This window comes from Phoca vitulina, unplaced genomic scaffold, assembly GCF_004348235.1.
Source record: "Phoca vitulina isolate PV1807 unplaced genomic scaffold, GSC_HSeal_1.0 scaffold36, whole genome shotgun sequence".
In the NCBI taxonomy this organism is placed as follows: Eukaryota; Metazoa; Chordata; class Mammalia; order Carnivora; family Phocidae; genus Phoca; species Phoca vitulina.
In genome coordinates this window covers 13,847,563-13,863,594 of record NW_022589739.1, presented here as the reverse complement: position 1 = coordinate 13,863,594, position 16,032 = coordinate 13,847,563, and the positions used below count along the sequence as shown (strand labels likewise).

The window sequence follows — 16,032 nt, the reverse complement described above, 5'->3', positions numbered from 1 at the left end:
CACTAGATTTTGGGTGTGTTTTGGTTTGTTAGAAGAAACTGCCTCCCAAAATTGGAAAAACTTATGTATATACAAAAATAAGGATAAATACAATGAAGGGATGGAATATGACTGTAAAGATGAAAATTAAAAAAGATTTTAAAAAAGGGATTGATAAGAAGTTGGTTGAAAAAAGAAAGAAGAAAAATTAAAAAAAAAAAAAGAGAGAGAGAGAATGTGATCAGGTGAGAGACTAGAACAAAGCCATACACTTGATTTAGGGTATATTTTGGTCTGTTAGAAGACACTGTATCCCAAAATTTTAAAGAAAGAAAAACTTATATATATACAAAAAATAAGGTTAAATACAATGGATAGAATATGACTGTAAAAATGAAAATTAAAAAAGATTTTCAAAGAGTGATAAGATGTTAGTTGAAAAAAGAAAGAATAAAAATTAAAAAAAAAAAGAAATAGGAAAAGAAAAAAACAAAGAAAAATTTAAAAATTAACTTTAAAAGATGAAAGCATAATGGGAAAAAAGCCATGAATTCTATGTGCTGTATTCCGCTTGCACTGGGGTTTTGCCGTTCTCATTGATCGGTAAACTTGGTCTTGGCTGGATGTTCTTGTTGATCTTCTGGGGGAGGGGCCTGTTGCCGTGGTTCCCAAATGTCTTTGCCTGAGGCAGAATTGCACTGCCCTTGTCAGGGGCCAGGCTAGGTAATCTGCTCGGGTTTGCTCTCGGTAGCTTTTGTTCCCTGCAAGCTTTCCATGCAATTTTGGAGAACAAGAATGAAAATGGTGGCCTCCCAGTCCCTGGCCCCAAAGGAGCTCGGGGCCCCAGTCCTCAGTGAGGCCCCAGAGAAAAGTAGTCAATCACTCCCGTCTCCCCGGTCTCTGGCCGCACTCCGTGCTCACCCAGCCTGTGACCCAGCATTTCTATCTCTGGTACATGACCCCATGTGGAGTCTCCAAACCCAGCAGATCCCTGCGGTGCGCTTCTGTGCCACTCCTCCTGGGGGAGGAAGGGGAGTCTCCCTAGATCTGCCACTTGTTGGGTCCCTGCTGGAAGAGCAGTGGCCCAACTGTGCCATGGATCACAGTTTATGGCAACCCCGAGCTGCGAGCCCACACCTCGGCTCTGTCTCTGCATCCGGCTTCCCTACTATGATACCTGGGAGCTCTGCTGCACTCAGGCACCCCTGGTCTTTCTGTGACCCCGAGGGTCCTGAGACCACACTGTCCCAGCAAGGGTTCCACCCCCACTTTGCCACTGGAGCGACATCCCTCAGTGGAGCATACTTCTAAAAGTTCCGATTTTGTGCTCCGCTGCTCTATCACTTGCCAGTAGCGGCTGACAGAGGCTCCCCCCACACCCCGCGGTCTATCTTCCCAAATATCGCCTTGGATTCACTTCTCCGCAAGTCCTACCTTCCAGAAAGTGGTCGCTTTTCTGTTCATAGAATTGCTGCTATTCTTTTCTTCAATCTCCTGTTGAGTTTGTAGGTGTTCAGAATGGTTTGATAACTATCTAGCTGAGGGGCACCTGGGTGGCTCAGATGGTTAAGCCTCTGCCTTCAGCTCAGGTCATGATCTCAGGGTCCTGGGATTGAGCCCCGCATCGGGCTCCCTGCTCCACGGGGTGTCTGCTTCTCCCCCTCCTTCCTGCTCAAGCTCTCTCTCACTATCTCTGTCTCTCTCAAATAAATACATAAAATATTTAAAACAAACAAAACAAAATAAAACAAAAAAACTATCTAGCTGAATTCCTGGGACCAGACAAAATTTAGGTCTCCTACTCCTCTGCCATCTTGCTCCTTCTCCATTTTATTTTCTATACTCTATTTCATTTATCTCTGCACAGTCTGTATTATTCCCTTCCATCTACCAGCATTTCTTCTTTTTAGTTATATCTGTTTTAATTCTTTTAATATTTTTAGTGGACTTTTTTTTTTTTAAAGTAATCTCTATACCCAGTGTGGGGTTCAAACTCATGACCTCAAGATCAGGAGTTGCATGCTCTACCTACTGAGCCAGCCAGGTACTCCATTCCTTCTGCCAGCTTTGGGTTTGGCCAGAGCACATGAGTTTAGTTTGCTCTTTTTAAAATTCCTTTAGGTGTACAGTTAGGTTACTGATATGAGATCTTTCTTTTTTAATGCATGCATTTACAGCTATAAATCTCTCATGTGACACTACTATCATCTTCCTGATATACTCACCCTTTGTCTTTATGAAATGCCTCTTTAGTTCTAATAATTTTTGTCTTGAAGTCTGTTTTGTCTGATATTAAAATAGCTACTCTAGCCTTCTGATGCTTACTCTTTACATGGCGTATCTTTTCTGTAGAAGGACAGAAGCCTATCTCTGTATTTTATTTTTTATTTATTTATTTATTTATTTTTAAAGATTTTATTTATTTATTTATTTGAGAGAGAGAGAGAGAGCACCAGAGGAAAGAGAGGCAGAGGGAAAGGGAGAAGCAGGCTTCCCGCTGAGCAGGGAGCCCGATGCGGGGCTCGATCCTAGGACTCCGGGATCATGACCTGAGCTGAAGGCAGACGCTTAACGACTGAGCCACCCAGGCGCCCCTCTCTGTATTTTAAAGTACATCTTTTTTTTTTTTTTTAAGATTTTTTTATTTATTTATTTGAGACAGAGAGAATGAGAGAGAGCACATGAGAGGGGAGAGGGTCAGAGGGAGAAGCAGACTCCCTGCCGAGCAGGGAGCCCGATGCGGGACTCAATCCAGGGACTCCAGGATCATGACCTGAGCCGAAGGCAGTTGCTTAACCAACTGAGCCACCCAGGCGTCCCTAAAGTACATCTTTTTTTAAAAAAGATTTTATTAAGAGAGAGAGAGTGAGTGCATGAGTGGGGGGAGGGGCAGAGGGAGAAGGAGAAGCAGACTCCCCACTGAACCCGAAACAGGACTTGATCCCAGGACCTTTGGATCATAATAAAGGCAGACGCTTAACCGACTGAGCCACGCAGGTACCCCTTAAAGTATATCTTTTGTACACAGCATATAGTTGGGTCTTGCTTGCTAATTCATTCTGACAATCTCTGTGGGGTTTTTTTTGTCCACTTAAATTTTTTAAATTTTTTTTAAAGATTTTATTTTTTGACAGAGAGACAGTGAGAGAGAGAACACAAGCAGGGGGAGTGGGAGAGGGAGAAGCAGGCTTCCTGCGGAGCAGGGAGCCCAGTGCGAGGCTCGATCCCAGGACCCTGGGATCATGACCTGAGCCGAAGCAGACAGACACTTAATGACTGAGCCACCCAGGCACCGCTGTCCACTTACATTTAATGTAATTATTAATATGTTTGGATTTAGGTCTGCCATTTTGGTATTTGTTATCTATTTGCTGCATCTGTTTTTAAATTCCTCTACTGGCATTTTTACTCACCCTCTTTGCATTATATTTTCAGTGGTTGCTGTAGGATTGCAATGTGCATCTTTTTTTATAAAGTTTTTAATTTTAATTCCAGTATAGTTAACATACAGTGTTATATTAGTTTCAGGTGTAAAATATAGTGATTCAACAATTCAATACATTACTCAGTGCTCATCATGATAACTGTACTCCTTAGTCCCCATCATTTATTTCACCCACCACCCCACCTGCCTCCCCTCTGATAACCATCAGTTTGTTCTCTATAGTTAAGAGTCTGGTGTTTGGTTTGTCTCTTTTTTTTTCTTTGGTTTCTTAAATTCCACATATGAGTGAAATCCTATAGTATGTCTTTCTGTGACTGACTTATTTCATTTAGCATTATACTCTCTAGATCCATCCATGTCGTTGCAAAATGGCAATATTTCATTCTTTTTATGGCTGAGTAATATTCCATTGTGTATATATGCCACATCTTCAATATCCATTTGTCTATCAGTGGACACTTGGGCTGCTTCCATAGTTTGGCTATTGTAAATAATGCTGCAACAAACATGGGGGTACATGTATGCCTTTGAAATAGTGTTTTGTATTCTTTGGGTAAATAGCCAGTGGTGTGATTACTGGATCGTAGGGTAGTTCTATTTTTAACTTTTTGAGGAACCTCCATACTGTTTTCCATAGTGGCTGTGCTAGTTTGCATTCCCACCAGCAGTGCATGAAGGTTCCTTTTTCTCCACATCCTCACCAACACTTGTTTTTTCCAGTGTGCATCTTTGACTTACCAGCATATACTTATATTGTACTACTTCACATAAAATTCAGAAAACTTGCCACAGTATAACTCTATTTTCCCATGTTCCCTTCATTCCCCTCGTTCTATTTTTCTGATTCACTCCCAATTTTGCATATACTTATGGGTAATTAGTTCTCATTGAACATTCCATTTTGTGAATAGAATATACCATAAATCCACCTATTCTAGAATTTGAGGTTTTTTTCCACTGCTTTTATACTTTTGTACCTATTACTTTTTGGTAAACATATGTACACATTTCTGTTTGGTGTACCCGAGGAGTATAATTCATGGATTATAAAGTATGCATATACTTGTCTTTACTGATTAGTTTCCAAAGCAGTTGTGCCAATTTACACTCATGTGAGATTTCGATTTGCTCCACATCAGTACTTAATGTTGTCTATCTTTTTCACCTTTAGCTATTTAGGTGGGCATGTAGTAGTATCACATTTTAATTCAAAACTTCTTAAAAACACTGTGTTGACCAAACAAAAGAATATGTGAGCCAGATGTGGTCCATAAGCCACCTCTAGGTCAGACTGTGTTTTCTGAGAATGTCTTAATTTTTGTGTGAATAATTTAATAATTGTCTGCTGGATAGCTGGAAGATTAAAAAGTCATGCTATGATCCTATTAGTGGAGAGATTTTGAAGCAAACTGCATCTGAAGCATCCATTTGTATTTGTCTTGCCCTGTTCAGTGGGGTGAGTGTAAAGAACCAGGGTCTCATTAGGATTATGATAAATGGTAGCCCTGAGGCTGTAGGGGCACAAAGAGCCCTTAACCCAGCTGTGGGAGGTTCTCTATAATACGGCCTCATCTACCATCCCTCCTCACCATGCAATCTGCTGTGACATCAGACTGAACTTCACAGTGTTCTCAAGACCAAAGTCTTGCTCATGCCATTTCTTCCATGTGTTCTTTCTGTGTGGAAAGCTCTCCTTCCCTTCCCTGCTTGTCAAACTCCTACTCATCCTTCAAGGCTCATCCTAAATTTCTACTTCCTGTCCCAGAGCTTTCCCATTTCCTTGGCAGAGCTGGATACCTCTCCTCAGAGCTCCCACTGTCCCATGTTCCTCACCTACCTTACCTCATTGAATCATTGGTGTTTATGTCTCCCTCTAAGTTGGTGTCTCTGGGGATATGGCTGGGGCAGACACCCTATGTTTTTGCCACTTCGTTCTCATCTATTTATCCTACTTCTGGCAACGATGCCCCAAACTTGAAAACAAAGTCTAAGGGACACTGTTTGAATCCCTGCATCAAACAGTCTCTGGACTTCTCAGTTATATAACCCAGTGCTTTCCCTTCTTTGGCTTAAATCCGTTTGAGCAGGGGGTTTCTGCTACTTGCAGCCTCAAAAGGCCTGATGCAAGATGGTTGTGTTTCCTTCCCTAGACACCTGCTTTCTATGAGACTAACTCATTGATTCACCTCTAGAAGGATGGGAACCTACTGGAAAAGACCTCTACACCACCAGACTCTCAGTAGACAGGGCAAACCTGGATCACCCATCAGATCAGATAACAGAGACCCTGATACAGCCTCTCCCTTTGAGCCCTCAGGGATGGCCACCTTCAACCTATCACCTTATGGGTGGGAAAGGCAAGACCCAGAAAGGTTAAGTGAGTTGCCCCCAAATTGCTCAGTTACATGCTGTCACCAGTTCTACTTGCCCTCAGAATCCACACACTCTTCCCACTACACCAAAGAAGGCACTAGTAGGTGCTGAGTCACTGAGATGTCCTAGGGAAATAAGGCCCATGGGGCGGGGGTGGGGGTGGGGTGGACAAAAAAGCCAGAGCCAGGGCTAGAGCCAATCACATCTTTATTAGTCTCTGCAGCAGGGCCACTGGAGCCCCTGCCTACAAGGGAACTTCAGCAGGCTACTCTGGCTACTGGGTAGGAACGTTAGCATTTCTGTTAGGACAGGATGGGAAAAGAAATTGGAAGGGAGCCAAATGGAGAGACTGCTGGGCCACCCGACAGGGAGGCACATGTGGGGCTTCCCAGTGGATCAGGCCCGAGAGGTGAACACTGCCATCTCCCCCAGAGTGAAGGAAGAGACAAAGCCCGAGATGGTGACAGCCACAGTTATGGCCAGAGGTCCAAGTTCCTGGGAACCAGGAATGCATTTCCTGATGGAGGCACCATCCTAGGGCTGGAGGTCTCAAACAGAGCTCATCTGTCCCCCAGCAAGGGGACCCCAGGTTCAGCTCAGTTGCTGCCCCAGGCACCCTAACATGGGGAACAGATGTTTTCTGAGCACTGAAGGAACAGGGGACCCAGGAAGGTGGTAGTGGGAAGGACGGGGCTAACTTCAGAGAGTGTTTTGGATTTGAGTATGTGTCAGTATTAACAAAACAGGCAATATATTCATTATAGGCACATTCATGAAACTTCCTTCCGAAAAGCTCCTATCTCGCCTTTACCCAGCAAGCTCTTTAGCCTGGAGGGCCATCATGGTCTGATCCCAGTCCTCACCCCAGCCTAAATGAACTCTTAATTCCTTGGACATGCCATGATATTCACCGCTCTGCACTCTTGCCAACAACCCTACTCCTAGCCCACCTTCTTCTGCTCTTTACCCTCATGTGTCAAAGGACGGATAACTCTGCCTTGTCAAGTGTTTGTTTACTTCTGTTTTTCCCACCAACCCTGGAGCAGCTGGAGGAAAGAACCTGACTCCTGTGTCTCCAGCACATGGGAACTTGAAGTCACATGAGCTGTGTTTTCTGTGTCCTGGTATATTTGGGGGAAACATGTCCATATATGTCTATAACAAAATCCTGGGGTGTCTGGTAGTAGATATAAGGATTTTGACTATGTTTGTGCCTGGGATGATAGCTTCTTCCAGTATAGAGGGTGGGGGAGTGGGATGGATGATCCAAGTCCAGAAGCAGCTAATGGAGAAGGAGGAGCCGAAGTAGGCAGGGCTTAGATAGCGGAGGGCCGGGTCAAGTAAGAACAGGGGTCTGTTGGTCTATGCACAGGGTCCACGCTCCGAGTCCCAGGGCTCAGAACCAGCAGGGCGACCACATGAGCGAGCCCAGTGCTGCCCCCGTGGCAGCCCCGGCAAGCATGCCCATAGCCAGCGGAGCGCCAGCGCTGTAGCAGGGATCCTCCCGCACTACCACGTGTGTCACGCCGGGGCCTGTGGAGAGAGCCGTGAGGGCTGGGGACTTGAGAGCAGAGAGATCTTCGTCCCTCTCCTCCCCTAGACTCACGCCCAACCCAGGACAAGGGGCTGAGCCCACTCTCCTACACCTCAGTTGGAGAAACTGAGGCCTTGATGCGGGAAGGACTTGCGCGCTCTCCCCGGGGCTTACAAGCTTGAATCTGCCATGGACGTTCTGGGGGCTGCGGATCTAGGGTGCAACAGCGAGGAAACTCCCGGGATCTCTAAGAACCTCCAGGCCACACCAGAGGATGGGCGTTCCCAACCGCCAGCCCTTGGGGCGGGAGGAGGTGGCCGTTCCCGCATTTAGCCACCAGGGGTCGCCACCAGCTCAGAAACGGGTATTGCAGGACAGCCAGTGAAAAGGGGCCGGCCTTGAAAGGAGAGGTCAGCTCTACAGAGCGTGGAGAGCCGCTAGTCCAAGAGTCTCCGGATGGGGAGGGCTCAGTGGAGGGTCCCGCCTGGGAAAATCCGTGGTCACTACAAGAGCGGGGCCTGGCGCCGGATAGGGGCAGAGGGCGGCCCAGGCGGGAGACTTACCTGCATAGGGCGGTCCGTAGTAGCTGCGGATATATGTGGCTTCGTGCGCGTTGGGGGGTACCACCTCATAGTAGTCCTGGTACGGGCTGTAGACACGCACCTGGGGAGCTCCACTGGGTTAGCTGCCCGGGAACTCTCTGGCCCAGGTTTGGTCTCCTACCCAACACACCCGGCTTGTCCTTCTGGGCCCACAAAACCACTTCCCCAAGTTTAGAAATGGTTCCCCAGGAACCAGCAAGCTCCTGGATAAAGGCCCTGCCTCCCCACATGGTCCATGGTCCTTGTCCTTTAAAACCTTAGCCCCTACATCCAGCTCCCAGTGATCCCATTTTCCTGCCCTGGCCTCCTAGCTAGCACTCCCCTGATCAAAAATTCTCCATGGCTCCCAACTTCCCTACACAGTCTAGTGTTTGCTAGCCGCTCCAATGGTCCCATTTGGAGAAATCCAATGGATTTCTCTATTCTCCTAGTCATGGGGTGGGGCACCTGGCCAAGCCCCAGGCCCAGAAGTAAAAGCAGGTTGGGGAGGAAGGAAAGGAAAGGAAGGGTAGGGATGGAAAGTAAAGTATTATCGAGCATCCATCATGTACCAGGTCCTGAGGGAAGTGTCCATATTGTGTTACTTCCTCTAGTCGTTACTGCAGACATTATCGTCGCCTCACCATGGAGCTGGGGACGGGGGCTCAGAGAATGGTCATTGCTCTGTCTGGGAGGGAGGCATGCAGTCTCTCCATTAGAATTTTATCAACCCCTCAAAGCCTAACTCAAAAGTCACCCACTCCAGGGGCGCCTGGGTGGCTCAGTCGGTTAAGCGTCTGCCTTCGGCTCAGGTCATGATCCCAGGGTCCTGGGATCGAGCCCTACATCGGGCTTCCTGCTCAGCAGGAGCCTGCTTCTCCCTCTCCGTCCCACTTATGCCTTCTCTCCTTATCTCTCTCTCTCTCTCAAATAAATAAATAATATCTTTAAAAAAAAAAAGAAAAGTCACCCACTCCAGGAAGCCCTTCTGGTTTCAGAAAGAATCCTTTCTTCCTGAGTTCTCTATGGACTCTGCTTGTGCCTTTTGTTCCTGTCTTTCTTCCTGGCCCTTCCTGCCTGCACCCCAAATGTGAGCTACTTATAAGCAAGGACTCTGATTAATTTCTGTCACATGTTATAATGAATAGCAAGAACCAATAAATATATGCTGAATTAAATGGAAGCTCCTAATCCAAGCCTCTCATTTTATCCATGGGGGAGCAGACCTGGAGAGGGGGCAGGATCCCCTTCTCTCCTGGCCCCTTCTTCTTAGCCGCCCCCCTCCACTTTATATCTCTAACTGGGTCACACCTGAATGGTCCAACTCCCTTTAGAAGTCCAGGTGTCTTAAACTCCAATCCCAAAGTGATGTCATCACCATTCCATCTCCCAAACTTGCTCTTCTATAAATGCTTTTACTCTAAATGCCACCACCATGCACTCAAACCAAGACATCAGGTTGGCACCCCTTGACTTCACACACTTGTCTTCCACATCACATCAGCTACCAGGCAGGTCTCATGATTTTAACTTCTAAATATGCTCTTCTGTCCATCTTTTTGGCCAGTGCCAAGAGAATAAGCCATTGGTTTTGGCAACTTGGAAGTTGTGGGTGACCTTGAAAAACCATTTTTCAGAGGAGTGGTTGAGGTAAAAATCCAGACTATGAAGAATTGAAGAATGATTGAGAGGTGAAGGATGGAATCAACATGTCATGACATCTCTTTCAAGAAGTTTGGCTGTAGGGGCGCCTGGGTGGCTCAGTCGGTTAAGCACCTGACTTCGGCTCAGGTCATGATCTTGGGGTCCTGGGATTGAGCCCCACATCAGGGTCCCCACTCAGCAGGGAGTCTGCTCGTCTCTCTCCCTCTGCCCACCCCCCACTCGTGCTCTCTCTCTCTCAAATGAATAAAATTAAAAAAAAAAAAGAAGTTTGGCTATAAAGGGGAGTTCTCCAAGCACACCTGTGATTTCAAATCTCCATGCCATTTCTCTTTGATGGGGTTGCCTTTCTCCCCATTTTTCATCAAACTACCTAATTTATCTTTCAGACTGAACCCAAGTATCACCCTCCCTGAACCTCAGGTTCTGATGGGGTCCCATCTGGGGCCCTTAGATTCCCCTTACCACAGCACCAATCACTCTACAGTGTCATTGTTCATATCCCTGTGAGTGTGTATCTCTCCCATCAGACTTGGAGACCCCCACCCCATGAAGTGGGGTCTATTCAGGCCTCATTGGAACATGATAGGTGCCTAATGGACTGAATTTATCTCAAGTGAGTCAAATACCAGTGAGTGACCCAGCTCTAAGTCCAACCTCAAGTTAGGGACAATGACCAGTCCCAGGGTAATGCAGAAGGCTCAGACAAGCAATGCTCAGTCTCAAGTGACTTCCCTCACTGTGCTCTCCCCTAAAGGTGATCCAATCAGGCTTTCTGGTGAGGGTGGCCAGGAACTGAGCTCCATGCCTAGAAGGGCCTAGAGAGAGCCAAGCACTCAGATCCCCACTTTTATTTGTAGAGAACTTGAGGTCTAGAGCCTGCACCTGCCCAGCAGCTGCACAGTGAGCCAGTGGCCCTGTCGGGCCTGAGAGAGAGTGGAAAACACCACCTTATACCCCTTGCGGCACCTGTTTCTACCCTCCGGTCTGGGAGGCCCAGAGGTAAACTCATGTGGGTCACCTGGCAACAGGGCAGGGGATCCTCCAGAGACCTCATGGATAGAACCTAAGGGCTTGATTCCTGATCCTCTCCCTCTCTGTAAGCCCAGCCCCTTTGCAAGCACAGGGTCACCCAGTCAGGAGGTCACATACAAATAGATCCCCTCCCTCAGAAAAGCTGTTGTTACTTGGCTTACAGCTTTTTAAATCCCATTTTTAGGCATCTCCACTTTAAACAAACTTATATCCTCATTTGGGCAAGGGGGAGGTCTCAGAACGCTGGGATAGAAGTCCTAGTCCTGCCACTGATGAATCAAATGACCTGGTCAAGTTATATCACCTCTCAGAACCTCAGTTTTCACATCTGCAAATGGGAACAGTCTTTCCTACAAATGCCCATTCTAAGGCACAATGAGAATCCAGCTGAGCCACGTCTATGCAACTGGACCTAGGTGGGCCTGGCACTTCTGGGTTCAGTGGTTCTGCACATCAGAATTACCTGAATAAGTTTTTTTTTAACCACAGATTTCCAAGGCCACACTCCAGACCTACAGAATTAGAGCATCCAGAGAGAGGCAGGCTCTGAATGTTTGGATATTTTTTTTTTTAAGTCCTGACGTGATTCAAAGGCAGAACCACATTGAACACCACGGTGCCAGAAAAGGAGTTCTGAGTTGGCTATAAGAGGACAGGCACTCTAAGACAAGCCTCCCCTGCACCCACCCCATGCCCTGCTGATCCCTGGGGACAGAGAGAGGATTCATCCTCCGATTCCTGCTTTCCAGAGATTCTGGGGTGGGGAAGGGAGCCAGATATGGGCTAAATTATGATACATGGTAGTGATGCCATTAACAGAGAGTTTTCACTCCTCCTTCCTCCCTTTAGTCATTCACTCACTCGCTCATTTGGTGAACAAACACTGCCTGAGACCCACTTGTGCCCTAGCTCCATGCACCAGGAATAAGGGATCAAAACAGACTGTCCTCATCACTGAGCATTCATTGAGCACCTGCTATATACCCAGCACGGTGCCAGGCACCTTAGGGGCAGAGCTGATCAGACCTGGTCGTTACCTTGGAGGAAGTCCCAGGTCTCCTGGGAGAATAGAGACCAGGCCTAGTAAGACAGCTGTGAGTGGACGTCTGGGAAGTCCTCCCTGAGGAGGGGGCAGCCTTTGAAGTGGCTCTTAGGGGCTAAGCATCAGTTTGTCAGGTGAATAAGGAAACTAAGAGTTTTCGCAACAGAGAGAATGGCACGTGCAAAGCCTGGGAAGAGGGAAGAGGTCTGGTGCAGCTGAGAACAGAGCAAACAGCAGAGCACTGGGAGCACAGGGGAGGAGGGGGATGCGGTAGACGAGACTGGCCCAGGCCAGATCCTGAGGGCCTTGAAAATGGGGCTGTGGGTGGTGTCCTGTGGGTGACAGGGAGCCATGGAATGTTTGTGAGCAGGGAAGGGATGTGACTGGGCCCTTTTGGAGGCACAGCCTCGAGGCCAGAACGGAGGCAGGGAGGGCTGAGCCCCACTTACCCAGATCCGCCTTTCAACCTTACAGGGGCTCCACGAGCGGGTCACACACCTGACCTTGGGGCAAATTCGGCGGCTCCTGGGAGGGACGGTGGCTCCAGTTGGGGCCTGCTCAAGCCACAGAAACCCAAGAAGGGGGAGGGAGGGAGGGAGGTGTCAGAGGCCCTCTACATCTGGAGAAACTCAGAGCTTTTGACAGGCCCTACCAGAGCCTTCTGCCAGCTGGGCATGAGAAAGAGTTGTCCTCCTCCTCCTCAGCCCATGGTAACGGAGGGAGGCTCAGAGGGGTAGTGACTTTGCCAAAGTCACACAGAGAAGGATCAGTAGTGTCTCTCCAGAATTAGCCCACCTTCGCCTCTTTTAGGCTGCTGAGGCTCCCAGTCTCCAGGGAGACAGAACAGTTCTGATCTGCCCTCCCACCCACCTGCCCCCGGCTGTGTCCCTGGCCCCGTGTTCCCTGGAACAGCCTCCATCCAGAAGGGGGTATAAATCTGCAGGACGTGGAGGGACAGAGTGCAGGTCCCTCCTACACAGGCACAGGACGGAGAGAAGCCACACACAGGCATGAACACTCAGAGCCAGGCAATCCCTGGTACAGAGACAGAAGCACAAACACATTCCACTCGAGCAAGCCTGAGGCCAGAGGGGTGGTGTGAAGGGGGGTAGTGGGAGGTGCAGAGAGCACCAGAGCAGGGAGCTGTGGTAAGCAGGGTAGCGGGAAGGTGCGCAGGCAGAGAAGGGGCACGGTAGCTTCATAGAGTCACAGAGCACAGAACGGTCAGCCCTCACCTCCTTCCGCCTCTTTTGGGTGGGACTGATTTGCCCTGCGGGGGGACGATTTGGAGCTCAGAGTCAAGTTAGCCAAGGCTGCTGACTGCTGCCCCAGCCTCCTCACTCCCAGAGTCTAATCCAACCTCCACCCGGAAGCCTGAGTCTGCTCCCCAAAGTCTGGCCACAGTCCTCCCTGCTTAATGCCCTTTATTGCTCCTCAGAGGTCATCTCTCCCATTTCTTTCCCTCCATGTATTATCATCCCGCCAGGCCAGACTCCGGGCCCTTACACACACACACACACATACACACACACACACACACACACATGCACATCTCACTTCTCCACCTTCTGCTCATGCAGTTCTTTCTGCAGATAATGCCCTTCCCTCCCAATCTCACTGGCCTTGGTTCCAGTACAGGTTCTTCCACTGACTTAAGACTGAGGATTTGGATAAGTCACTTCCTCTCTGAACGTCAGCTTCCCTATCTGTAAAATGGGACTAAAAGTACCAACCCTACCAAGGCTATGGGAAGATTAAATGATATAAGCAATGGCAGGTACGAGCATGATGCCCAACCCTCAGCAGGTGCATGCCCAAGAAGGGTTCTAAATGCAAATGTGGTCTTCTGCTGCTTCCCAGCAGACTTTCTCTCTAGATGAGATTGGGCTCCACTGTGCCACAGACAGAAGGAGCAAGCACAGCATGTGGAGTCAGGCAGAGGAGCGAAGCTGGGCCACCCTTGAGCTGCAGGCTTTGGGCAGCTCCTCAAACCCACACTTTCATCAATCACTAAGCTCCATTGACTCTACCTCCTAAATATGTCTTATCCTTATCAGCTCAGTCCAGTCCTCCAGCCAGTCACCAGGACTCTGTCCCAGCCTTCTAACTGGTCTCCTGGCATCTACTCTTAACTCCCTGTTGTCTATTCCCGACCTACCAGCCAGACTATCTTTTTAAAAAAATACAAATCTGGTCTGATCTGTTCATCTCCTCCCGCTGCTTAAAAGCTTTCAATGACCTCCTGGTATTCTTAGCAGAAACCAATGTCAGTAACACAGCCCAAAATGCCTGGCCCTACCAACCCTCCTTCTCCCCTGTTCTCCCTCCCTAAGCTCTAGCTGCCCCAGCCTTCATTCTGTTCTCGAACTTGCTAAAGTCATAACCTTTCTCAGGGCCTTTGCTCATGCAGTTCCTCTGCCTGGAAAGCTGTTCCCTTCACCCCACCCTACCCCTTTCACCCAGTCGATTTCTGTTTATCCTTCAGGTCTCATCTTTAGCCTTGTCTGAACTCCCACTGGGATCAGGCCACCAAGGTGGTCACACATTGAATGCACCCAGCACGTCTCTGTCAGAGCAGTTACCACGACCGCAACAGAATCATGAACTGTGATTAGTTGCTTCACACCCGGCTGCCCGCTAGGCTGAGTCCAGGAGGGCAGGGCCTACATCTCGTGACTTAGTTCACCTCTGATCCCTGCCCTTTGGCACGGTGCCCAGCACATAGTAGGAACTCGGTAAATATTTGTTGTGTGGATGAATACAGCTCAATCTTATCATCTGCAGAGAAGGACAATCATCCCCTCCTCAAAGGACTGCTGCGAGGAGCCGCCAGAACTACCCGCGACACGCCGGGCATACAATAGGTGCTCGATAAAAGGCAGTTCCTTCCCCCCAGCTCACATGCCACCTCCTTCCTCCTCTCTTTCCTCCAAGCACCAATTGTCTGTCTTCTGTCCTTTTCCACTCAGGACTCAGCGCACTGGAGTCCACACAAACCTATTCGCTCACATCTAGGGGAATTAAGAACTCCTGCAGGCGGAGACCGAGTCTGAGTCACCCATGATTCCATGGCAGGAAGGGGTGGGGAGGAGAGGAGCGAACGGGGGCTCACCGGGGTGGAGCTCGCCTCCAGCAGTGCCGTCTTCCATGCTCTGCAAAGTGAACCCACCAGCCATGAGGAGAGAGCGGGGAGATTAGGCCCCTACTTTCCTCCTCAACCCAGTCTCTTGTAAAGGGGGGAGATCCCCTTGACTCCCTTGGGTAGACAAAGGTGGCCCCCCTCCCACCCCAGTCACACGGACAGAGCCCTCACTTGAGCTAGAGCCTCTTAATTCACTCTTAGCCCACAGTCTTCCCCTCTTCCAGTTTCCCTGTCTAGACGATAGACAGCTGGGCTTGGGTGGTCTCCTCGGGGCCTTCAGATTCTGGCATGCCTGGGCTGGTTCTCTCGCTGCAGCTCACCTCCACACCCCGAACCTACCAACACAGTCCCCCAACACTCTGACCCAGAGCCCGTGAAGGCCCAGTGGACACCGGACAATCGGGCCTTTGTCGGTTGCCATGGCACCTGGCTGGGGTGGACAAGGCGGCTCTGTGCTTTGTCTGCCCAGAGCTCAGCTTCCCCCACTCCCACACACCCCGTCTCTTTCACTCTCCTACAATGCAAAGGCCGACTGAACCTCGGCCAGAGGGTAGGAAGGGAAAGAATGTGAGGAAGCAGGCACACTCAGTCTCGCAGTGTGGATCTGCATCTGACATTGGGTGTCCCCACAACAATAGTGGGCTGTCATTGTTAGGCGGGTCAGGGTCTGTGCCTCAGATTGAAGGCCACCTGCCAAGGCATCTTCTCAGAACATAGTGGGAAGGCGCACCTGGGTGGCTCAGTTGGTTAAGCGACTGCCTTCGGCTCAGGTCATGATCCCGGAGTCCCGGGATCGAGTCCCGCATCAGGCTCCCTGCTCAGCAGGGAGTCTGCTTCTCCCTCTGACCCTCCTCCCTCTCATGCTGTCTCTCATTCTCTCTCTCTCAAATAAATAAATAAAATCTTAAAAAAAAAAAAAAAAAAGAACATAGTGGGAAGGAGGGTCCTTTATGGATGTCACAGAGCTGTCTCTTCCTTTGTATCACCCCCAAGTGAGGGCTCATCTCCGAGCTGGCTAAATACATGACTCTGTAGGATCAGGGACCACACACCTGAGGCCGGTGTGCACACTCCTCTCCCAACAGTCCCGAGTTCCATCACATGCTGTGTGAGGACTTTCTTGGGTACCCTACCAGTCACCATCAGCCATTCAAATCCACTCTGCCCAGCCTCCACCCTGATGACTAATCTTTGTCCACCCCCCCCCCCCCCCCCCCCCCCCCCCCCCCCCCCCCCCCC

The 16,032-nt window shown here is 49.2% G+C and overlaps 1 protein-coding gene across 5 annotated transcripts in view; it reads right to left on the bottom strand.

The window, feature by feature from the left end:
• Positions 1–5,987: 5,987 nt before the first annotated feature.
• PLEKHB1 (pleckstrin homology domain containing B1) overlaps positions 5,988–16,032 on the bottom strand; it is a 14,806-nt gene continuing 4,761 nt past the window's right edge. For 3 of the 5 annotated variants that reach the window (XM_032427174.1, XM_032427176.1, XM_032427178.1), the window contains exons 5-8: positions 14,764–14,803; positions 12,101–12,205; positions 7,895–7,994; positions 5,988–7,330 (exon numbers count right to left, since the gene is read on the bottom strand). In XM_032427174.1, the coding sequence (XP_032283065.1) occupies positions 7,194–7,330; positions 7,895–7,994; positions 12,101–12,205; positions 14,764–14,803 (382 nt within the window). In that variant the 3' untranslated portion in view covers positions 5,988–7,193. The remainder of the gene's footprint in view (positions 7,331–7,894; positions 7,995–12,100; positions 12,206–14,763; positions 14,804–16,032) is intronic. The other 2 variants (XM_032427175.1, XM_032427177.1) reach the window with 1 other exon arrangement.